Below are 24,713 nucleotides of genomic sequence, written 5' to 3'. Positions count from 1 at the left end.
GAATGAAGAGCAGAAGTCGGAATGGATGAGGCATTCAGAGATTTAAATACCTTTACATTCCTACCTTCTCTTCCATTAGCCTTTATCTCCAGGAAAAAAAACCCCAAACAATTAGTCTGGACCATCCATATTTTTTTTTTAGTACTCTTTAAAGACATTAAAATTTTGTGAAGTTCTTAGAAAGAGATGAGTTCTAGTATAATGATAACACTCATAAAAGGAGTTGAGGTAATTATTTCCCAGGGAATACAAAAAATTATAGGCCTGACCATTCAAAATATAGAATACACTGACCAAAATCCTAGCTGGAACTTTCATAAAATACATATGAACAGATCTTTGTGCTTAACTCTTGAGTCTTATGTCATAAAATAATAATTTTCTAAAGTCCTTTCCAGACTCGTAACCAGAGTCCTCAGCAACACCTTGCAGGACTGAAACAAAGCTGAGATGGCAAAAGAGGGAGGCAGGAATAGGTCTCTATGACTTTGGAGAAAGAAAGTGCCAGTCTAACAGCAGTGCTACCACATATGTGTGAAAATATTAATTGGAAGGAATTAATTAGTCAATTAATTAATTTCAAGTAATGGGGATGTTTAATTGCTGAGTGTCTTATATTTCTGAAGAAGCATATCTTAAAGTGCAGGGGTGTATGATTATGCCTACATTCTAAAAGACACTGTAATTTAATATATTGACTCATGACTTCAAGTTTTATTGGATACCACTGGAACCCAGAATTCAACATTTCATTAAATTTTTTGGCCTGCAGCACATGTGAAACTACTGTTTGTCCTTTAAGGAAGGAGCAGCATGCATCATTGCCTATAAAAATAGACAGGTTTTCAACCAGCACCGGAGTTTTGAAAGTGACAAAACTTTTGAAAGTTTTGTGGTGCTCTGAGATGGAGACAATAAAATCTGCTCTCTAAGGATAAAGAATTCACCTCACCTTCTTTATTGAGTTAAGGACTTTTGCCAGTCATCCTGCTGTATCCCTTAGTAAAATCCCTGGGCATGTCTCTGAATTATACACACTATAATTAATTTTTTTTTTCAGTAAAAGAGTAGAATGAGAGATGGGTACACAGTCAGCTTTCAGGCATTAGAAAAACAACTGAGGGGATAATAAAACAGGAACTGGGCATTGTCTCTGATCATTGTTCTTATGAGATTCAAAATTACAGATTATATATTACTATTATATATTATCAAAATGTGCAGCATGAGAATGAGTATCACCTTCCAGGAGAGGCTCAGAATATTTTGTTTGATTTGGCACCAAAGGACCTGAAGTCATTCAGGTTTATTGTGCAATAATAGGTATTTGCCACAGCAAGTATATCTACATTTACAGATGTTTATGAAGTAAGCTCAGAAATAAACAATAGGAAAAAGAAAACAGTGATTATATAGCACAAATAATTTTTCTGTAATATGACAGGCTAACAACTTAAGTGCTCAGCAGTGTCATTACACTTTGTGAAATTTGCGTGCATTAGCAGTAAAGATTCAATAAAATGGCTGTATAATTCATATTTTGCATCATGCTCTTATGCTTATAAAATTAAAAAAAATTGTCCCCCTCTAATAATAAATGGAAATAAATTAATAGCAAGTTAAACATCACTACACATTTACATTGTAAAATAAAAATGCCACTCTCCACACAGCTTTTCTTAGTGGTATTTGCACCATAAATATTTAGAAATGTAAGCAATTATTTCTGAGCATATATTGGATTTATAAACACAGATCATACCAGACACATTTCTTTAATAAAATAAATAATGTTTTTTAGAAAAATTAAAATGTAAGAGGCCAAATCTATCTGGATTTCAGTTGTGCATTTTATATGATGCCAAATAGTAAATGATTAGCCAAACTAGTGAAGATGTAGAGAACTAAAACAATAACTGTGAAGCGACTAAATAAGGTATTAAAATGAGCTTTGTTGAAAGGAGAACTACTGTATTGCAGGGAAGTTACCAGTGGAAGTCCTGAAATATTCTTGGAACTGCTGTTTGAGTTTTCATTAAAGACTTCCGCAGGAAAAGTAGAAACATTCAAAAAAGTGCTTGTTGACTCAAGGCTGGAAGCATCATCAGTTGAGACAAGAATTTGGGATATCAGGCAAAAACTTTGTGGGTTTGAGACTGGAAACTGGAATAAACAGCATGGTTAGAGAAGGATTGGAATTATGGAATCATGGAGTCATGAAGGTGGGAAAAGACCTCTAAGACCATCAAGTCCAACTCTTCCTCAGCACTTCCAAGCCCACCACTAACCCCTGCTCCCAAGTGCCACATCTACACATCTTCCTAACATTTCCAGTGACTCAACCACTACCCTGGGCAGCCTGTTCCAGTACCTGACCAACAAATCCAAAAAATTTAATTTTAATTAATAAAAATTAATCCTCTCTCTTGAGTGTATAACCATGGACACATATGTGAGGTGAAAATTCCTGGCAGAAGAGGTGCAGGCAGCAGCGGTGAGAAGCACCAGGAGGAAGAGGCTGCTGAGATTTTGGAAGGAGACAGGGAGCTTGGCATGTTTGGCCAGCTGGAAAATGGCTGGGAAGAGCTGGGATTGTTCTCTATGAATTTGCTGATGGGGTGGGAAAAGGAGCAGGGGAGGAGAAGAGGACAGCAGGGAGGGAGAAGAGCTGTTTTAACTGAAGAACAATGTTGGCATGAGAATAGATGAGTATAAACTGGCCATAATATGAAGTTCTAAACCATCCTTTTAAAGAAGTCGTGGTGGTAAATAAAACTAAAAGAATTTAAGATGCAGCTTAATAAATTTATGTATGAGGACACAGAACACAGTACCTTGTGACAGGAGAGACTGGACTAGATCACCCAGGACTTGCCAAGCCTTTCTTTCCACAATTTTTTTTTGTATTGTCACAATATTAGAAACATTATTATACAAACTTAACTCGAATATAAAAACCACAATGCCAGAAATCAATGAATTCATTTTATTAATACAGTATGAGCAGTTTATGTTCATCTAATGTAAAACACGTGGGGTTTGGATGAAATCTGCTACAGCACACGAAGTCAGAGTATTTAGAGTCGAGGAGGAGAGAGCACAGTGTACTTGGGAAGGGGAAACTGGTCTGCCCAAGCCCATGTCAGGGATTAGGACTCTTAACACAGACTTTTTGCAAAAATATTCCCAGGAGAATACTCAATGGATGGTCAAAGACATAGGAGTTGGAGAGTGGTTCTTGCCCTTGCCTAACTGTGTGAATCAGTGTTTGCAGCCACACAGTCTTATCTCACCCATAAAATGTGACAATTACTGGGAAAAAGAACTGCAACATTTGAGATAATGACTTTGGAAGATGACATATGTCATCTAAAATATTATTTAAGAAGACTTCAAAAAACAAAAAAGGAATCCCATGCAATTGGTGGTTGAGGAAGACAGAGCAAGATCCTGTAGACAATTTCCAGATTAAGTTGAACAAGTAATTTACAATAAATAATGCATTCAGGGCCTTTTAGAATATGGAGTTCTGTTTGCTTTCTTTTGTTGTGAAATATATGCAAATAACTTTCAAGTCTTTAAACTTGCCTCCCGAGTTAATCTGGAAAAAAAACCTTTTCAACCTTTTGCAAATATTATTAATAGTCATCATTTCCACTAAATTGCTCAGGCAAAAGGACAAGAAAACGATATGGTTCTGTTTCTACCAGGAGCACTGGACAGATTTACACCGCAAGAAAACCCTTTTAGGGGGCTGTAACCATGTGGAAATTTTACCTTAAAAACCTAAATATAATTCTGTCTTATGCATTTGGAAGCAAACTAATTATCTGTAGAGAACAAGGGAGTCTTGTATTTATATCAGCCTTGTTAAGAATTACAGAAATGTTTCATATATTGAAATTTTGACGTGTGATTGGATACCATGTTGAGCCTCTAATTCAGATCCAGTCTTTTGGGACCCTTCCAGAAAGAATATCCTACCAATGAATTTCCTTTTTCTTGAAACTCTTATCAATTATATTTCATTCTTCTAAATTTTAAAAGTAAATTATTTTAATATTTAATTATATTTCCATTGTACTCAGTCTCTGATTATACTCATAACCCTATATTTTTTGACCCACAATGAACTTCTAGTGTTTCTTATACAATAAAGGGCAGAATTAATTCAGCGCCTCAGTTATGAAACCAACATGCTAAAACTGTTTATTTCCAATGAGAAACAGTAGTGACATTCAGCTCTGTATTTGCTGTTTCAAACCACAAGTTCCAGCACATTTTTCTCTTTTAAACATCAAGTTTAGTACTTTCCAGTGACTGTAGATGTGTTGGTTTATGAAGGAGAACGGTACACCCATTATCTTTAAAGTAATCAAAAAATATCTAGCCAGAGATCTGAAATCCATTTGCTGTACTCTGTCAACTATACCTTATCAAATTATCCCTACCTCAATTATATCATTAGAGTAAGAATAACAACAAAAGATCACCCATGAGCTCATTTGTAAAAGGAGCCCGTCGTCAGATTTCAGAACTCCTTTTACTTCTTACCCCAAGTGAAAATTCTGGTAAGAATCTCCAACAGCTATGTTCACATAAATATAAAACTTAGACAGTCGCTCTAATGCCATCAACTAAATTTTATTTTTAAAGATAATTATTTCCATTTGCTGAAACACAACTGATCTTCAGACTTTTGAGCAGTTGCAGCTCTTTGCTCAGGTAGTGTCCATGTGAGGACGTTGGAAAAGCTTCCCTAAAGGTGATTATTTAGGATCTGCATAAAATAAACAAACCCAAAAGTAGGCTACAGGGGTTTTTGTGGGTTTTTTTGTTGTTTTTTTGGGGTTTTTTTTGGTATGTGTTTTTTTGTTTGTTTGTTTGTTTGTTTGTTTGATTTTTTGTTGTTTTTTTTTTTTTGTGTGATGCTACCTTACAGAAGCTGTGAGTGGAGAGGGAGACAGGGGAATTACAGGAGGAAAAGAGAAGTCCAGAAAGGAGCTGCTGGTGTATTTAGATGTGTATTTTGTGGCTGGGACCCCAAGTCTGCCTGGCCCTTGTGCAGGGGCTCAGAGAGGGACACCTCCAGAGATACTGCTGGGCATGTGGTGACATTTAGTACTTTATCTAGTCTCCAGAACAGCTGCACTGGAACAAGCTGCTTGAGCAGGCAAATAGTTACTAATTATCAGGCTATTTTCCTGAAATAAAATTAGGCCAGCCATCACAACAACTCTGAGACACTTCAATCAGCTACTTGTGGGGTTTTCATGGGTGCACTGACTCTCTGTCTGACCAGCCATGGTCAAAATTCAGACAAAATGTTAAAAAGAGCCAATAGAAGACTGTTTTAGCTTTAAAATTAATGTTCCAGCTGACAAACTGTGCAGGGGCTTAACCTACTTTAGAACATATTTAATAGCATAATTTAGCCTGAAAAAAGAAAAGCAATATAACTAATGATGGACAAATTTAGGGGTTGAATCTAGTTCAGATAAACATTCAAAAGTTCAGATGTTTAACCAAACCTTATCTTGTCCATGAAAAGCCACAAACTGAAGGGCTCTATCAAATACAAGCAAAGTACAGGAGGTTGTGGAAACTTTTCCTCACAGAAGGAAAACTATTATCAGAAGCCTGCACCTTATTGCAGCACTCACGTGTAAAGCAGTTAAGCATCAAAGCGAAAGCAAAACATTTCACAAAACTGCTTCATGGTCACAGTAATATTTGGATGAAATCCAATACAGAGAAAAGAAAATAATATTAAGGGGAAAGATAATACAAATGCAATTAGACTATCAACCAATAAAACTTGATAGCTGAAACCTTCCAAGCTTAGAGAGAATAAGGAAACTGGAGATCAGAGGACTCTGCCTTTTGAAGTCTTGCTGTCCAGATCCTGGGTACCATTATCCCGCTGAGTATTTTAAAGACATTATGAATATTCTGTCACAGAATTAGAAAGCTTTATTACTGTGAATGACCTGTAACTTGAGCAGGGACTGCTACAAATGAATGCCAAATAAACTGTTGTTTGGAAAAGGTGAATTCTACTAACTTTTTTTCTGGGTTACAAGTCACCAGTTAAAAATCTTGCTTCCAAACACCTTTCTTCTTGTGGGTTATTGATAACAGAAAGTATAATTTGAATGGATCCTTTCCATTCTCACATTCTCCAAATACAAACAATTCTTTAAAAACTCTATTAGAAAAGATGAGACTGCTGCTCTGCCTTGCCTGGCAATGTTTCTCACTCAGCAAGCAATATCTGCAACAGTACCCCTAACAAAACCAAATTCAGAAAGGAGATCAGTACACTACAGTGCTTCAGGATCCTTTCTTCCCCTTTTCCCATATTTCAGTCATCTGCTTTTCTTAAGCCTCTCCCTCACCTTTTCTTCTGCCTCCATCCCCCTAGCTACCTGTGAAAATAGAAAAAAATTTGCTTTTCTTATAGTAAACCCAAAATTCAAACCATCAGATACCAAAAGAAAAGATATTTAAACCAGATAGCAAATATCATTTCAGAAATGACTGTGTGTCTGCATAAAGAGCAAAGTTAAAACAATAAATCAAGTATTCCACTGCTTGTAATTGTGCCTTAATATCAGTTCTACCCTTGATCCATCGTACTGAGTGATCAGATAACATGGTATAATAATCCAGGTGTTTCAGTTTTTTCATTATTTATTCATTAATTTTTAGTGCTATCTTTTGATTTTCATTCAAACACATCAATTGAAATTTCTTCTTTCAAAAGAAGAAAGGAAGTTAGGAGCATTATAACACCCTAAAATAATAATCTTGAATTTTAAATAGAAAGGAAGAGGTTAGTCCATGTTTTCACACAAATATATATATAAACAAAGATTATCTTTGCAGGAACTTCTGAGCTTCTAGGAAACCACAGAAATGAGACAAAGAGTTTGACTTCAGTGATTGCATCTATGGCTTGGATAGAAGACAGTCAAAAGTGATCCTGAGGTCATCACCTGCACTGCTTAATTTCTAGTCACCCTTCTGGTTCTTCCAGTCATTTCTCAAGAGAAAACCTGTGCGGCTCAGGAGCCAGTTGAAAACTAGATAAATAGGCCTGAGAAAAATCTAAAAAAAGCCCTTTTCTGAATAGGTCACAGCCAGTCTGTCCTAGAAAGAGTGAGCATGAAGTGATGTGGATCAAACCATGAGTTCCTGCACCTTGAATTAAGTCTTTCATTACAGATACCCACCAAGACAAAGGCTGTCTTTTCCTGATTTATAAATTTGTGCCCCAAATTCTGCTAAATGGCAAATGGTCCAGGCTGCATCTGGCTGCCCTCCTGTTCAGCCCTGCCCACATCTGGCCGCCTTCCCTTGGGCCCTGAGTCCTTGAGCTGAAGAATGACCTTCCTCAGCAGAAGTGACTATAAAATGTGATTGCAAAATACATTAACTGTAAAGCTTTCTCTAGTAGAGATTCATACCTGCTTTATTTCTGCATTCTGTACAAAGTGTCTTCATGAATTTCAAGATAATTCTATTATAATCCTTTTTTGTCTCCAAAGGACTTTTTTTTCAAATGTATTAGCACTGAAGTATTTTTAAATGTTTTAATTTCATTTATTTTAAACATGTTGTTTGTAAAGAGTTGCTCAGTTTTATAAGAATGCTACTTCTTTGCTTAAATTGAACTCCTTAAAAATTAATTACAAAAACTGTTATTACATGTAGGAACATATTTTATATGCTATGAAAAGGCTTAAGGCAGGTCTGCTCTTTAGTTTTCATAATGAATGTGCTGGATGCAAGAGATTAAAGGACAGCAAAATCTACCTGTCCTCGTTGTTTACTTTTAATGTTTAAAAAAAGTGGCAATGAAAGAGATAAATATAATCCCTACACTGTATCAGGTGAACCATTTACACATGTGAGACTGAATTCTGCTTTCCAAGTCTGTGGGAAGACCTAAATTTGAATATCAGTGCAAAAAACACTGACTGAAAGGGAAAGAGATTCAGAAGAGAGTTTTTTGAGATGATCAGAAAAAGAGAAGCAGCACCCTTTTGTAGGAAAGAGTACAAAGTCTTGGCTGGCCTAATTATCAGCCCAAGCCGGGAGTGGTACACCTGAGGCAGAACTGCTGCAAATGAAGAGCAGGCTAAATGTTGCCACAAGAACACAATTGTACCACAAGTCCATTTAGGCTGAAAATTAGAGTGCTTTCAGCTTGAAAACTGAAGTTTGGGAACATTTTTCCAGCCTGAGCTGAGGGGCAAAAGCATTACTACTGAATTTCATTAATTATGAAAGGAATCAAATGAGGTAGTTGTTTTCAAGAACTGGGGAATTGATTCAATGCTACAAAAAGTCTGTCTGAGGCAGATAATGCTGTGTTACACTTTTCAATAACAGCAACACAAGTGAATTCCTCTTGGGTGAATCCTGGGCGCACTTAAGACAATGGCCAATGGAATTAATTAAATGGAGCCAAATATCCTCGGTGGTGAGGGGAGCTGCTCATATGTCATAGCTCTCTCTTCAGCATCAATATTTAAAGCCAGCTAGTTGGAACCTTTTACTTAATTGAGAAACAATACAGCATTTAACCCTTTAGTGATGTTCCACCCTTCGGCTTTCCGAGGCGGGATCTGTTTACCCATCTCGTCAGCAGGCAGCTGGTGGAGCAAAGAGAAGATTCTACAAAACACATTCCCTTTTAGTTCCATTAATATGCCCTGTCCAGTACCATTAAGTTGGTGTTTAAATATTTGGGATTGGCTGTCGCAATTTAAATTAAATAGATCCTTCTAGCTAAAATGCCCAAATATATAAGTGATTTCAACACATGGAAAAAGGTGAGTCTGGAAAGTAGGTATTCCTGTCTAGAGCCTGACGTACAGTCTCTCTAACTGAGCTCAATTTAGACTTTTATAACCTAAAACCCTCCTTATTTCTGTCACTTTCTTCCCAAAATACCATGAGGATTGCATCTAGGTTAGTTAGACTTAATAGTGAAACCTCAGGATACAGTCTAGTGTAAGAATCATTTTTCTGGCTGCAACCTTCCAATAGGGCTACTTATTTCAATAAATACCATGAAAGGTTCAAAATTATGTTTAAAGGAGTGATGGACTGGACTGGCTCCTCCTGAATAACAAAGTTCAGCAAGTCCTGCTCACTTGCTCTAGTTCTGACCTCTCTCCAAAGACTGCAGTCTAAAATATTCCCTGTTGCAGTGAGAACGCCTCCATCTATTTAGGTGTTATCTGTTGTCAGCCTCTTATTCCTTCCCGGTGGAGGAAAAGTTATGGAGATGCAAAAGCTGGAGATCTGCTGACACATGGTGATGGAAGGTCGAGCAGAGGTAGGTCTGCATAGTGGGCTGTTTTCGACTATAAATATTGTGTCATTTTGCACAATCTACATCAAACCTTAGTTTTGCTACTTAATGTAAGGGAAGATCTACCAGTTATGGAACTAAGAGCCTGCACCAAAGCAGTGGGAGACATGTTGGGTAGTTGGGCTTGGAAGTGGCAGAGTCAGAGTAGAGTCCTCATTGCAAGAGTCTACCTCACTTTTAGTGCATGGAAAAAAGCCCAACTGCTTGGCTCCAGTAATGCCTAAAATCTCATTATTTGTTTGTGATTGCTTTTTCTGAGGCAAGAGTGTGTCTGAAGAAAAAAAAAAAACAAAAAACAAAAACCTGCAGTTTTTCCAAAATGTAGTTGTCTTAAGGACTGTGTTAGTATCTGTGGTACAGTAAGAAAAGACTTAAAGCAATCAAGATACACAGTCTCTACTTGCCCCCATATCAAATCCATCTAGAGTGCACATGCAGGAGTTTATTGTGTTAAGAAAAATATGTGGTGTCTCTCTCTTCTTTGGAACAAAGAAGAAATATGGATTTGTAACCTTTTCCTTTTCTTTCTTTAAACTTAAGTCCTTCAATAGGGTTTTGAACAAACCTGAAGAGATTTTAAGACAGACATTTTGTATTATAACATTCCCCTGGGTCGTATGTATGATCGTCTTTACTAAAGCTCCTTTCAGTCCCAGTTGAATAAATATGCATTTTGTTTCACTAATCTTGAAACAACAGGAATAAAGTTTACCCAGGTCTTTTATACCTCAGAGAACAAAACAAATACTACAAATCTTTAGAGAGAAAGGATATACAAAAGGGCTTGAGGTGAATGTTTCAAAGCAAATACTCTTTAAACGATGTGCAAATTATTTCAGCACTTGAACATGATTTATGAAAGGGGATTAGTCCACTGAAACAAGAACCGAGTTTAAACTGTTGGGTTTCAAAGTCAAGGATGAGAAGTGTTAGCTGGAAAAGGCAGAAGGAACTGGATAGTAATCTATAGTGAGGATTTCTGATTGATTTTCTTTAACTAACTCAATCCTACATTAGCTATCGCTGTCATTCATACTCAACTGTGGTGGGCAGCATAAAATACCTTCTTTTATGATATAATTCCCTATAAAAATGAAGTATGCAATGGTGATAATTAAGTAATAATGAGGTAATTAATAACTCAGTGACTAGCTCTCTATTTACTAGTATGCCCCATAAATGAGCATGAGGAGTGTGAAACAATTAAAGATTATCCAAGCTCAAACAGATAACTTTTCCAGGGAGTTGTGTGTCAGTGAGCAGACCAATGAGTCACAGGTCACATCTATAATAATACATTATATTATATTGTAATATTCCCACATACTCTTCATGTAATGGGTTAGAGCTATTCTTAAATACTATAAAAATGATCACTTTTATGTAATTGTAAAGATTAATAAGTGAGCTAACATCTCATGGTTCTATAATGACCCCGCTGTTCTAGTAGGTAAAGGAAAATTTAATGATCCTGCTCAGATATGATTAATATCTAACTTTTTCCTGGCTAAAAATCTGGACTTGGTTCAATAAAAATGAATTAAGTGAACATGCATGGGTTTCCCTGCCAAATGTTTATATGGAAGTTGGATATGCCCAATTTAAAAATATGCTTTTTCAACCCAAATAGTAAACTCTGGAAGGATTTTGGAGAGTGAAGTAGAAATAAAACAAAGAATTAAGGAAACATTATATTATAATTGATGGAAACAGGATATTCAAATTCAGGAAAAAATGTAATTTTTTTTAGGACTAGTCACAGCCAGTTGTGATTTTGAGTGCAACATAATCTTCTATTATCAGTAGAAGTGACACAATTTGTTTCTCAATTTGGCATGTTTTGCTTCCCACATGCCAATATTATTACTTCTTTGTTGCTGAATCAGTATTTTCCTAAGCTTTAGGAAGAGAGCATACCTATACTTAATGTGGCGGAGAAACATAAAACTACAAATATGTAAAAAAATGTTTAGTCCCTGTAGTCCAGATGAGTGATTCCACTCTACAAACCCAGCATGTTGCATTTTCTTTTCCTGCTTTTTTTTCAGTCCCTGGAGCTGCGTGCATTCCTGTTGATGCAATAAAAATAAATGCCACAAACATACAAGATGCAGAGTGACAAAATTAACATTGCAGTAGGAAACTGCATATTTGCAGCTTGTTTTCATTTTGCTTTCTGTTTTAATTGTTGCCATTGGTAATGCTGCACTAATATATATTATTGCTTTATGTTTCTTGGCTTTATTAAAAGTAATAAAACTGACCTATACATAACGCTTACATTGTAATATAATAATAATCCCTAAATAGCACCATTTGGCTTTGAACTTCACATTTAACTGAAATAAATGGGCCAGGAAGGGGAAAGAATTCAGACCTCATCAGAACTAACAAAGAAATGGAGTGATTTCCAGCTTCTGTGGCTCTAATTAGAATCATGAAGGTTGGAAAAGACCTTTAAGATCATCTAGTCCAACTGTCAACCCAGTACCACCATCATGTTCACCAGCAAACCATGTCCTCAAGGGCCATATCCACACTTTTTTGGATCACTTCCAGGGATGGTGACTCCAGGGCCCTGGACAATCTGTTAATTAACCCCTTTTCAAAGAGGTTACTCTGTGTGGATGAAGGATAAGCTACCACCAAATCCAGCCCTGGATAAGCTTGGCTGGGCCAGTAAAACCTTTCTCTACATCCCAAGATAGGGTCTCCCAACCTTCCATCCCTTCATGTGTTAGAGAGGAAGGCAGAAAACTCCCACAGGTTCCTCTCAGCACTGCCTGTAATTGCAGTGCATTTTCCTAGGATTTATAATGATGTTTTAAAGAAATCAAATTTCTGGCTTTTTTTTTTTTCCCTTCTGTTTCTACACAGCCCAAATAATGCAAATCCATGTGTTCATGCCCTGGTGCCTATCCTTTCTCTCCTCAGAGAAACAACAGACTCAGGTCTTTGCCAAAGAAATTCCCAGTCCTGTGCAGAGACAAACTTTAAACCCTCAAGCAAGTCCTTGGAGGAAGCTTTAGCTAGGGAAGGACCAATTAGCACCAAGTAGGACCAAGGAGCCAGGAGGTTTTCAAGCTCCACCAAATTCTCCATTTCATCTACCACGTCTATTAAACGACCAAAATGAGTTTCTGCTGCTGTTTTTTCACCTCACACTCTTTGTACAGACTTAGTTATCTAACAAACTGCCTTCAGAAAGGATTCTGGATGCTTTAGTAATTGACAAAGGATAAATACACACCATGCTGAAGTTTCAAAATTCAGCCTTCTGAAGAGAAGTGAATGAAACAAGGAAAGCAATTTTGGGCAATTTTAAGCACACAGTCCATGGTTCAATCCTACGGACTATAAACTCCTGAATTTAACTGTCTTTTAAGAAACTAAAGCAGACCTGATGCCCAGATGACTTTGTAGCAAATACCTATGAAGAGAAATTGAAAATATGATCCAGAAGTTTTGGGGGTTTTCTCCTTGAATTAAAAGATGCTAGGAGGTGTTTTCCCAGACACTGCCACAATGCCATTCCCTAGGGTAACATGCAAAGGCTGTTGCATCCCAAGGGCAAAGCATCACTCTTTTGGACTAAAAGACCTATCACTCCCTGTTGAGAGTCCAAGAGGAATTTAGGTAAGGAAAGTATCATTATTTGAGTTGGCTGGTGGCCAGGGTGCTGGGGCTAAGACCCTGATCCTTACGGAGAGCGGAAAGGAATCCCAAGCCTGCTGTTTAACATGCATGACATGTCGGCTTTGCTGTCAACTTTTCCTTCCACCCCCTGCCTTTGTCCACTTTTTTCCACCTGTTGCAACTTGTCCTTACTGGGGCTGAGAGCTGGAATTGTCTCACTTTGGTATCACATTGTGTCTGGCACAATGACGCCTGGGGTCTCTGACTACTCTTGTTGAGACACTTGAAATGACCATGAATAGCGAGCATCCTGCCACAACTCATCAAGATGTTCCTTTTCACACACATATATATATATATTTTAATTTTTAATGCTGCAGTTGTGGCACTTTCAGCTAGAATTCAAACATGGAGGAGATTTTCCAGGCTGCATGACTAACCACCGGGTTTCAAGTAAAGTGTTCTTGAAGATAAGGAAAAAATATGCGAGTAGAAACAATAAAAATAATGCAATTCAATCTTATCAATTCAGGCAGTTCCAGCTTTTATGTGGCAAACAAGGAGATCAAATTGCATTTATCTAATATCACAGATTTTTTTTTTAATGTCTAAAATATTTCATTATTTTGCTTTGGCAACCTAAAGCTGAGGAACAGATTACTGTTCCCACTACATAAGGAAATAACTGACAACAATTAGTATTTATTCTTGTTGCTTTTGTAATAAAAATAGAATTCCATCACTTTCAAGGAAACCTAAAATATTAATAAGAATGTGATGAACTGAGTAAATGTGACGCCATAAGGAAATGATGGAGAACAGGTTGGAAATATAGTGCTTTGGGAATGGATTGCATTATCAAGCTTGTGATTGTGCATTTTGACAAGAGCAGCCCTCAGATTGATACGGTAGCCAAAGGGCACTCTTCCTACTGCAGAGCTGTTTGTTTCCATCCAGGAGAGGGGGAGCAGAAGGGGAATTGATCCCCTCCGACAATCAATAGCAACTCCAGCTCAGGCTCTTCCACAGGAGGTCACTCCTGAGGGACAGAATTCCCAGATGATGGCCACAAATGGCCCAGAGGATGAAAACCACAAGATGGGTGCATGGGCAGGAAAAGAAGGGCTGAGCTCAGCTGAGAGCATCCACTTGGTTTCACTGCCTAAAACAAAAGTGTCCTGACAGATCCTGTGGTACTCACACTATGGCCCCTTGGGGTTTAAAGAAAAGAATGATTCCTGGGAACCTTGTGGTGCACAAACCCTTTCTCTACATCCCAGATTCTTTCCCTACTTCCCAGACACCACAACAGCATATCTACTTCTGGAATAACCCAGGTGCCTGGGATATAAAATTAACACAGCAGACCACCTATCACTGAACCCAATTAAAACTGGTACTAATTAGAAGGAGCTTTTTGGCAACCTTATGAAAAAAACCCCAAAACACCCTTATGGTCGGAACGATAACTAAATTACTTGGAAATTATGAAGTCTAACGTTAATTTTTGATATTATCTGTTTAGAACAACACTTCTTTGCATTGATAGAAGTGGTGCTGCAAGGCAATTTTCTTGCATGAAATGCACCCTTCTTCTAATGGAGGAGGTTGCTGGGTGAAAACCACGTTACTTATGACCAGCCACAGCTGTAGAAATTATATCAGGGAAATAGCTGGCATCATAAAATAAAAAAGTCATCTTTTTCCATGTATTTGAGAACAAGATCACAGTTTTACATATTTTGGTAATACCCCCCAAGGCCATTCTTGGTTTCTCCTTAGGTCAAGAAAATTTCAATTAGAACACGAGTTGAAACCAAACCGGATGAGGAGCCACTGAAAAGCTGCATGACCAAGAGAATGGCCACTCTCTGAACTTTGGAAATTGAGCCTGGCGGTTTGAGCCCAATTTTCAATGAAAGCAGTGTCTACAGCTCAAAAAGCATAACAGAGAATTTCCATTTGTCCTTGTAGTGTGAGCAGAAGCAATTAGGATTAGACATAAAAACCAAATTCCTGCTACTAAGTCTCTAGGGAAAGTCTCCCTAGTTTTAAATTAAAGAGTAAATTACTGAAATGCTTTGGTTAGAATGTACCTGTCCTTTATATACTTGTACTGGTAAAAAAAAAAAAAATCAATGCAGCAGTATTAAGATTAAAACTTGATATTTTTTGCAACCTCTACAATGTAGATAAGGTAAATACAAATGAATTTGAGTTGTTTGAATATTTCATTAAAGGTTATCAAAATGGGAGGGGGTGGGCTGCTAACACATCAGTTGCTCATCTTTGTTAAACTGGAGGAGTTCTAAGGCATCATTAAAAAAATATCCTTTGTTTGGATTTGGCACTGGCAATAGTCAATAATGTAAAAGCACTATAAAATTATAAAATCGTTAAACTTTACAAGAACTTTATAAATACACTTGCAGATATTGCACATATCTTTGTGCTCTGCAGTCAAACTGGACAATGAAACGACCACCTGTTAACTGCTAACAATGTGTCATTACCAGTTCTCATGCCTTTTTAAAGCAATTTTGGCTCTAGCTGCCGATAATTCTGGCTACGATACTTGTGTGAACATTAAGGGCACAGAAAGCCAAAGGCAGAAAACTGACAATACAGTTTGTGCTTAGACTACTAATAAGTAAGTGAATAATATGATTTTTCTAATTCCACATAATTGCTTGATCTCAAGGGGCCAAAAAAAAAAAAAAAGTTCTGAATACATATTTTAGAAGCAATCCAATCTACGGTATTTAAATGCAAGCTTCGATTCAGTGAGATTTCACAGCAGATATTTTCACATTTTTTTAATAGTTTAAATAGCCTTTAACAAAACGGAGGTTATTCAGGATTCTCTAAGGTTTGAAAAGAAACATAGACTAAGTCTCTGTCACTGCTCATAGTCACTTTTTCTGTTTTGTCTGACAAATTATCATTTAAAGATATGTGAGAAGTCTAAATAAATAAATAAAAATTCCCTGAGTGCTGAGACAGTTTATGGGCATTTTGCTATTAGCTACAATAAGAGCAGAATCAGACCCTCAGAACTCACTGTGTTCTCAGTCTTATTTTTCTTCCTCTGAGAAATGCAACATAACACCGGTGCAAAGATATTGGGACAATTTTTCACAAGCCTCGTTCAGGCTACTTTGTATTTTATAACACAAAGAAAAAAAAACCCATAAAACCCTTAAAAAAAAAAAAAAAAAGAAACATCTTCAAGATAATAAGAAAACAAGCCCCAAAATCCTGTGGTCTGTGAAAAGAGACTATTTAATGAGTCTCTATTTGTGTGTACACGCATGCATGTGTGCATATATTTATGATTGTGTGGATAATTATCATTAAAAATAGCTATGTTGGGTCTTTTCAATGCAGCCCTTTTCTTAACATCCCAGGCTTTGATCCTGCACTGAAATGTGTGCAGGCAAATTCCTACAGAGCCCTTTGGTACCTAAAAGCACCTCGAGCCAGCCTGCCAGTCTGGGGCTGTCACCGCGCTGACACCGGCAGCAGGATGTGAATATCCCGCCAAGAAAAGGAGGAAAACAAAAATTCAGGGGAGAGGGTGAAGTTAAAAAAATGTTGGGTGAGGGATTCAGGGTCAGCAGCAGCCTCCAGCTGCCCACGATCTCACGAGCATCTCGGCACAAACTGGGAGAGTCTTTTCAGAGGGGTAAAGCACAGCCCTGTTAGTTTTAGATCACTTTCTTTTCTAATCACACTGACAAACAATCAACGCCAAACCCTGGAATTTATCTTCTATAAAATTATAGATACATCACTGATTGTTGGCTGCGAAGGATATGTCAATTCTTTCAGCAATTCAGTGTATAAATACACAACAGACAAAATTACTCTGGCAATTTGAGGTATTTTACTAAAATGGAAACAAAGCAACTGCAACAGACCATTAACATAGGGCTCATGTTGCTTATTTTTAAAAATAAATGGTTTAAATAAATGTCTTTGCTCCTAAACAAATTTATTTTGCTTAGGAGAGAGTGTCACCCTTTAAAAGTGTGGAGCTAGTAACTGTCTTTACTTAAATGCAAGTTATGTATATCAGTGCAGAACATATTCAGCTTTAAAATTCTCAGTGATCCTCCTTACATTCTGTATGCAATAAAAACTATCTTGTCCTGTAATGGCATAGTTATTTAAAAAGGAAAGAAGAAGAAAAAAAAAAAGGAAATAAAAATGAGGAAAGAAAAAAGCCTTACTTAAAGATTTTCTGTGTTCAGGCTTTGGCTCTTTGGATTCAGTGTCTAAGTTATTCAGTAATTCGATGCTGGAGGATCTTCTGAGTTTGAACTCCAAATTTCTCGATGTAATTCTCTGTTCTTTTGGCTGGGAAAAGAATATATATATATGTATATACATATGTGTATGCTTTTAATAAAATTATTATTTGTAAGAATGAAACGAGATTCCAGAATGCCAGTACAGAAGCTAACAGACACACACAGAGCAAGTGTGCAGGGAGTATATAATTTAAGGAAAGTGTAATGCAAAATTCGTCATATGGCAAAGCTTTTATGGCCCTGACAGACTGATCCTAATTTCTGAGATAAATTCCCATTTAAGTGAGGAAAACAAAAGGCCTTCTTCTTTAGGCTTTAGGGACCAAAATTATTTCCACATTGCAGGCTACTTTCAAATGCTGGCAAGGAGGAAGAGTGTTTAAATTGCTTTTCTGTTTTAGATAGTTACAGTAAATATTCTTGCAAACACAATTACTTCAAACATCATTGCAAATTTGGGGTTGAATTCTGCTGGTTTAAGCTTAAGAAGTAGTCGGGGGGCTTTTCTCTTATTCTAATTTACTGGCAGACAAAGTGAAAATGAGCAGGGAAAAGAAGAAAGAAAAAAAAAATGAACGAAAAAAAGGAGACGCTGTTTTGGCTGAAGCCACGTCTTTTCCCGTGGCATTTGGTCAGGTGAGACTCAGCCATCCCAAGAGCGTGGAAAGCTGCCAGGCTTTTCACACTCGTTCAGAGTTTCAGGAGTGAAAGAGCTGGCAGGGATGGAGTGGCCAGGAGTGGTGCGTGGTGACATTGGTGACATCCTGTCCTGCGCACTCGGACCTTGGCCAGGACCAGCCAGCCACAGGCCACTTGTGCCCCACCAGCTGCTCTGCATGCTCAGGGCTGCTGATGCCACAGTATTACTTCAACTACACTAAAAAATAATATATAGATATAGATATATAGATATGTATATATAAAATCAGGTTTATTAGATGCTTAGTTGAATAATACGCCAAAAAAATTTTTTTTTCCCGAGTCTCCATGGAAAACTCCACCCCAAAATCTTTAGCTGGATATCAATATCCTCACACACCCAATGAAATGCACAATATGAAGACATACATCATCAGATCAAACTTTCCTTGGCTGATTATAGCCTCAGGGTAATAGAATGTTTGTAGCTCTTTAAGGAAACAGTAGCTGTGTTCAAATTAACCCTTTCAAAGAGGCTGCAGATTCCACTGCACTGAAACCTCTGAAAAATGCAAGAAATGGGGATATTTTTCTCTCAACAGATTCTGCAGTGAACAAGGAAAGTCAGCGCCCTCAAAAAAAAAAAAAAAAAAAAGAAAATATTTGTGGATCAGGATAGGAGGAAGATGTTTGGAATTTGTACTCAGAGTGGCAAAAAAGAAAGAAAAAGCTACAGCTGAAGCTGGTTTGGTAATTAAAAACTGTTTTAATAAAATGCAACCCTGCTTACTTCTAGTAGAAAACCCCCAGCCTTCCTGGGAGAATACCAGCAATCAGTTACAAAGGAATATTATTTGCTAGCGTTATTCTTGTGAATAAGTAATACAAAAATTCATAAAAGGCTCAAATGTATTAATAGTTCTATTGAAGATTATATACTGTAGGCTGCATAAACAGAAAATGCAAAAATTCATTAGTTATTAAGTGCTTGTGTGCTTTTACAACCCTCAGCAAGCCAGCGTCCTTGTTATTTCAGAGAAATAAATGTAGCGTTCCTTTTCGAGGCAAGAATCAAATGACATTTTTGTGCAACAACCTTGTTTATCTGACATTTTTTAGTAGATTTGCATACATATTTTTATATCCTTCAGAGAAAGGAATGTCTAGCTAGCTGCTGACTGCCTAAAACCTGTAGAGATGCCTGAGCAAATGAAGTTGAAATTGCTACATCTTAATTAATAAAGGTAACAGCCAAAACAAATACATACCAATCTGTCAATTGCATTTTTGATAGCGTGGAACCAATCCAATATGAGAAAGTCGATATCCGACTGGAGGAGGAACTCATTTCCTGACACTGTCGTGATCTGGGGAGGGCATGGGCACACACAGGTGAGTAAAGCACACCCTAGGCAGATGATTTTCCTCTGTTTTCCCTCCCTTTCCCCCCAAATGCTTGTTCTTTTTACTGAGATTTGTCTGCTGGAGTGCCGAGTTACCGAGGAGTTCCGAACCTCTGTCTGAAAACTGTTTTGAATATGTCAAAACAAACGAGATATTGTCTCAGCAATGCAACCACAGAACACAAATAGTGCAGAAATAACGGGGATGTGACAAAAGTTAAGAAAAGCCAGGAAACTCGGTGTAACGAGACACAGTTCAAGGGAAATAAAAGCACCCTGAAAAGGAGTGAATGCATCATGTAAATTATTTTCTGCCATTTGCAGTTTCCATTTCTATTTTACTAGTTTGGGTTTTTTTCTATCTGGTACCTCCATTCTTGAATTTGCACATTTATTATTTACCTATGATTCCCCATTCCCAAACATTTTGGTAAAACTGGTAATGTCACTCTTTCACATAAAAAACCCCACGAAATTATCATCAAAGATGGCTGCAGCAGAGTAATTAGGAGCCCACTTATCATGAAAAAAAAAAATCCCCAGTTTGTCTAAATAGAAGTCGATTTACATTTTTGACCCACTCACTGGGAATATTTATCAAAAGAATATTCAGTCCCCTGATAATGCTGTTTCACTGCCTAACCTAATATTTGGTGGAAATATGTATGTATATGCTGTTGGTCTGAACTTCTGTAAACCACTGGGATAATAATGATACATGATTTTTTATTTTACACACACACACACACACACACACACACACACACACACACACACACACGCACACACACACACATATATATATATTTCACCAGAGGGAATCTCCAGGTATTTCACACAACAGGTTGAAGCAACCATTTCACAGATGGCAAAACTAAGGCCCAGAGCTGTGCAATGCTTTGCCCCAGGATTATTCCACAGATTCCTGGTGCATGTGGCCATGGAGCATCATCTGGACACAACATCTTTCTGTGTTTACAGACAAGTCAACCAAGGGCTACATCATCAGCACTTTTGGAAGGGGCAGGAGCTCATTTTGCCCACGCTCCAAGACAGCTCAGCTCCTTCCAGCTCTGGAACCAAAGTTTAATTCTTATTTTGCTACTGTTAGAAGCTGCTTGTGCAAAATTCATGGTATTCATGCTTGGAAAAGGAACACTTGGATCTCGGTGTATTGGGGATGCAGGTTTAGTCTGAATGTTGGAATGTTCACTGGAATATGGGATTATTCAGCACTAAATAGGGATTTCCTTCTGACCAACTCTGGGAAAAAGCAAAGCTGCTATGGCCTGACACAGTTTGTTTATGTAAATACATAAACAAACACATACCTGAAGTGCTACTGTTTCCCTGCATCTCCCCCATGTCAAGAGTTTTTACTGAAGCTAAAAAGAAACAGCAGATCCACACCAGCCTGGGTACTCCCAGCATCTCCCTTAAAACTGAAATAATACCAGGAAAAAGAAAACCCAAACCAAAAAACAACAGCCTAATGTCGCATTAATTGTCCTATAACCCTCCCTTTATTGAGGAAATGCCTGTAAGGAAGGTTTCCAAAGTCATCAGCATTAAGGAAAATCCCATCAGTGCAGCTCCAGCAGAGACATCCTGTGGGAGTGCTGCTGAGAATGTGGGAATGCTCCCCTGGTGTGGGCTCAGGGCTGCCTGGCTGCAGATGTTCACCCCATCCCCTCTGCACCCATCGGGAGCCAACTCCAGCCACCCGCTGCTCCCCGAGCACCAGGGAGAGTTATTTACTGGGGAAATCTCAATCCCCTCATTAGTCCAGGGCTGTAACATTAATCACCACTCTCACACTCACCCCCCCTTCACCAAAAGGAAATAAAAAGTCCAAATGCAGCTTAAGGTGAGCAGCAGGAAGAGCTGACCTCCAGTTCTGTGCCCAGCTCGCACAGCAAGGTTTGGGTTCAAAATGTATGATATGGTATCACAATTTATTAATGTATACATGCAGATATGAATTAGACTAAACACAGGCAACAATTCAATCTAATGCCTCCCTCCCAGTATAAACAAATCATTATTAAAATTATAAAATGGAATAACATTTTCAAAGTAAGAGCAACATATGTAATTAGATTTACTTTATTTTGAAGGCTTAAAAAGGACACAACATAGTTCAGCCTTCCGTTCAGTAAATTCAGGCTTTATTAAAATACAAGTATTCAGCACTGCATAAATATTTGCACTGTATGATATGCAAAAGAGATACTCCATTGCTAACAAGACCAAAGCAAAATACATGTTGAAAGTTTCTTTGTCTTGAATGTGTTATTTTGATAATCATATATTATCAGTGTTTTATGAGCAAATCTGTAAAAACAGATCATAGAACGGAGGGAAGAGAATTCATTTAAAATATACTTTCTGTAAGATATAGTTCAAGTCCTTTTCTTTCTTTCCTCAGACTAATCTTCAGAGTAACAAGACAGTTTCAAGAAGACTGCTACTGCTCTCTACAGTTTAAATGCATCCACTCCTTAATTACAGTCAGTAATTGACTTTGTTCTGCTCCATTCCAGTCATTCACAGGCAAGCAGTTCCAAAGGCTTTGGCTGGTAAATCCCATTTAATGTGCAGGTTTTCTATCCCACTTTTATATATTACCTCCTTAGGATTTCTGATAAATTACTCTTGGAAAGGATTGCTAAACCATATTTGCACTTTGAACAATCAAATTTTCAACACCCTTGGGAAAAGACATCAGTAAAGAATGCTGGTTTTGACTCAACCTTGTGATTGAACAATTTATGATCACAGCCCTAAATGATGTATAACTAACAACAAGCAGAAATTGTTCAATATTAAGGCCTGTTAACACACCATCCCTGTGTCAGGCACTGCTGAAATAAACAGAGAGGCTGAGGAAACAAATGAAAGACAAATCTAGGGGAAAAAAAAAAAAAGAAAATTAAGTGCTCTATCCAGAGCTGCCAGACTCCATTGTGCCAGGTACTTCACTTATTTAAATACCTCCTGAAACCCCTTTCTCTGTGCCATCATTTTTTGCAAAGGCTAGAATTAGCACCACCTTACCAGGCAGAATGCTGCTGCTGCTGTCAGCAATAAACACCCACGAGGACTGACAACTGGCATTAACCCTCTGGTTTGCCATGCCCTTCAGGATGGGGATAGGAGACCCAGGGTGCCTGAATTCCCTCTTTCTCGCTACAGCACCCAGGGAAAAATGACTTCAAAGCCTGAATCAACCCTCATGGCAGTTCTGCAGTGAGCTGTAGCACAGCCCTGCTGCTAAGCATTGATCCTCAGAAAATATCAGCTCACCACAGGTAAATTCAATGCACTGCTGGGCTGCCAACACTGTGTGGGAAGTGGGGAGGGAGGCAGGTGTGAAACACTTCCTGATATTCTATTTGTGGCTTATTAAGGGTTTCTCTTGTCACCTTATAGAGCTGCAAATGGAGGGTTGAGCTTCTTTTGCGTGTCACCATAATGATGCACCAGGGTGGTGTTCAACAAGATCCTATGTTATTAAACAGAAATGTACCCTTTTAGTTCCACAAAATACAGGACATTGTGTCTAATTAATGCCATTAACATCCTATAATACACAAATATACCTTGGAGGCTACCCAGGATCAATGGATTTTAAAAATTTAACAAATTATGTTTTTTCTTGTGCTAGGTTGTGCTCTGGGACATACTGCTGCGTCAGGACTTCCAAACCCTTACAGATCACCCTACAGAGCTTGTGCCACAGACCTTCCTTTCACAGTAACCATGCCAATGGAAAACAGGAGGTAAAAGAGCCGTGGAAGGAGATCACAATCTTCTGTTCATGGTTTTCCTGCAAAGTTTGTTCTGGGACCAAACCACTATGAAAAACACCTCATTCCTGGTATCCCTCTAGCTCTTTACCAGAACTTCTACAGATATTCTTGCATTTATTTTAGCTGCAGAACAGGGATGGAGGCAATTTCAGCAATCCTACTGATAGACACTCTATGGAGATATGGGAAAGGGTGATAAACTCATACAGCAAAACAAAAATCCAAACCCGTCTTATTGATTCACCCACTTCAAAGTGTACTTATGCATCTCTGGTGGCCACAACTATTATTTGCAGGGATTAACTATTTTTAGACAATGCCAAGAACAAACCTTAATACAGGAAGTGAAGAATTCTGTGGGGAAGGAGAAAGGCAGCAAAAAAATTTAGTATGTATCGAGCAACAAGAAAAAGGGAGCAGAGTGAGCAGCCAAGGAAGTGTATGGCTCATGTATAGCTCATGTATGAACACCAAAAACATGTCACAGTCCTTAATTCAGCCAAATACAGAACCAAGCCAATGTTCAACTCCCCCTGAAACTGGGACATCCAGAAAAATTGCTATACTATTGAGGTGAACCTTCATATAACTCCAGTGGTTCAGTGTTGGATTATTGGATGCTTTTGGACCATGGAAACTTCAGCAGTTGCTAATCCAGTGCAAGATTCAGTGCAGAAAACAGAAATTTTTATGCCACCTGGGATTCACACGGCTTGTGGTGAACACTAAGTGATTTAAACTTGGATTGACAGATACCTCTGCGTGCAGAAATTCAATAAAATGTGTTCCTCTTGTTGCACTGTGCATTGGGATTGCTGCCCTTGATATGTGTAGGAAAAAAAGGAAATGTGAGTTGCTGGAGCATTTCTAGCTCCAAAGTTAACACTCTTCCTCCTTCCCACTGCTCCCTTCATCTCACCTTGCTTTCTCACAAAGTGGTGGGTTTTTTTTCTGATCATGTTAATCAACCTGATTCCCATAATGAAAAGAAATCTGCATTTTTCTCTCTGTTTTCCTGAGATATTTTTCAGGATGGGGTCTATCCATGCAATGCAGGACACCTCAATCTGCATGGCAGCCACCAGGGCTGGGCCAGAGAAGTTGTGAAAAGAGTCAAGAAGAAAAGAAAAGAAAAAAAAAAAAAAAAAAGAAAAAAGAATATTGTGAATTTTCTGTCTCTAAATATTTATTTTAAAAAATCATTACAATATAATAAAACTTGAGAATAAATGCATAAACCCTGGACAATCCTGTGTCGACATCCCCAGTAGAAGTAGAATTAATTAAAGTTGGGTGATACTATGCTCCTTAGTGGTTTAATTAGCTGGATTTGAGTTAAACTGGGACAGAGCCATGCAAGTTTCTAAATACACGTCAAAAGTCTAACTGCATTTCTGGAAGTGGACCTTAAATTCTTTCTCACAGATAATCCAGTCTCTTGGCCATGTTTATGCTGAATGAGTAAGCAGCCAAGAGGATAAATAAAATATCTCTCTGTGCTATACCATAGAGAGCTGAGTCTAAT

At 37.9% G+C, this 24,713-nt stretch overlaps 1 protein-coding gene and 1 long non-coding RNA gene across 5 annotated transcripts in view; one reads left to right on the top strand and one right to left on the bottom strand.

The window, feature by feature from the left end:
• The window catches only part of LOC140684503 (uncharacterized), a 76,772-nt gene extending 52,780 nt beyond the window's left edge, over positions 1 to 23,992 (top strand). For both annotated transcript variants that reach the window (XR_012056846.1, XR_012056847.1), the window contains 3 exons: positions 19,268 to 19,365; positions 21,805 to 22,687; positions 23,044 to 23,992. This is a non-coding gene — a long non-coding RNA (uncharacterized lncRNA). The remainder of the gene's footprint in view (positions 1 to 19,267; positions 19,366 to 21,804; positions 22,688 to 23,043) is intronic.
• ARHGAP15 (Rho GTPase activating protein 15) overlaps positions 1 to 24,713 on the bottom strand; it is a 318,797-nt gene that overhangs the window by 136,543 nt on the left and 157,541 nt on the right. For all 3 annotated transcript variants that reach the window (XM_030278121.4, XM_002198396.7, XM_072931738.1), the window contains 2 exons: positions 19,242 to 19,340; positions 17,254 to 17,380 (listed from right to left, as the gene is read on the bottom strand). In XM_030278121.4, the coding sequence (XP_030133981.4) occupies positions 17,254 to 17,380; positions 19,242 to 19,340 (226 nt within the window). The remainder of the gene's footprint in view (positions 1 to 17,253; positions 17,381 to 19,241; positions 19,341 to 24,713) is intronic.

Source organism: Taeniopygia guttata, chromosome 7 (assembly GCF_048771995.1).
Source record: "Taeniopygia guttata chromosome 7, bTaeGut7.mat, whole genome shotgun sequence".
In the NCBI taxonomy this organism is placed as follows: Eukaryota; Metazoa; Chordata; class Aves; order Passeriformes; family Estrildidae; genus Taeniopygia; species Taeniopygia guttata.
This window is presented reverse-complemented; position numbering and strand designations above follow the sequence as displayed.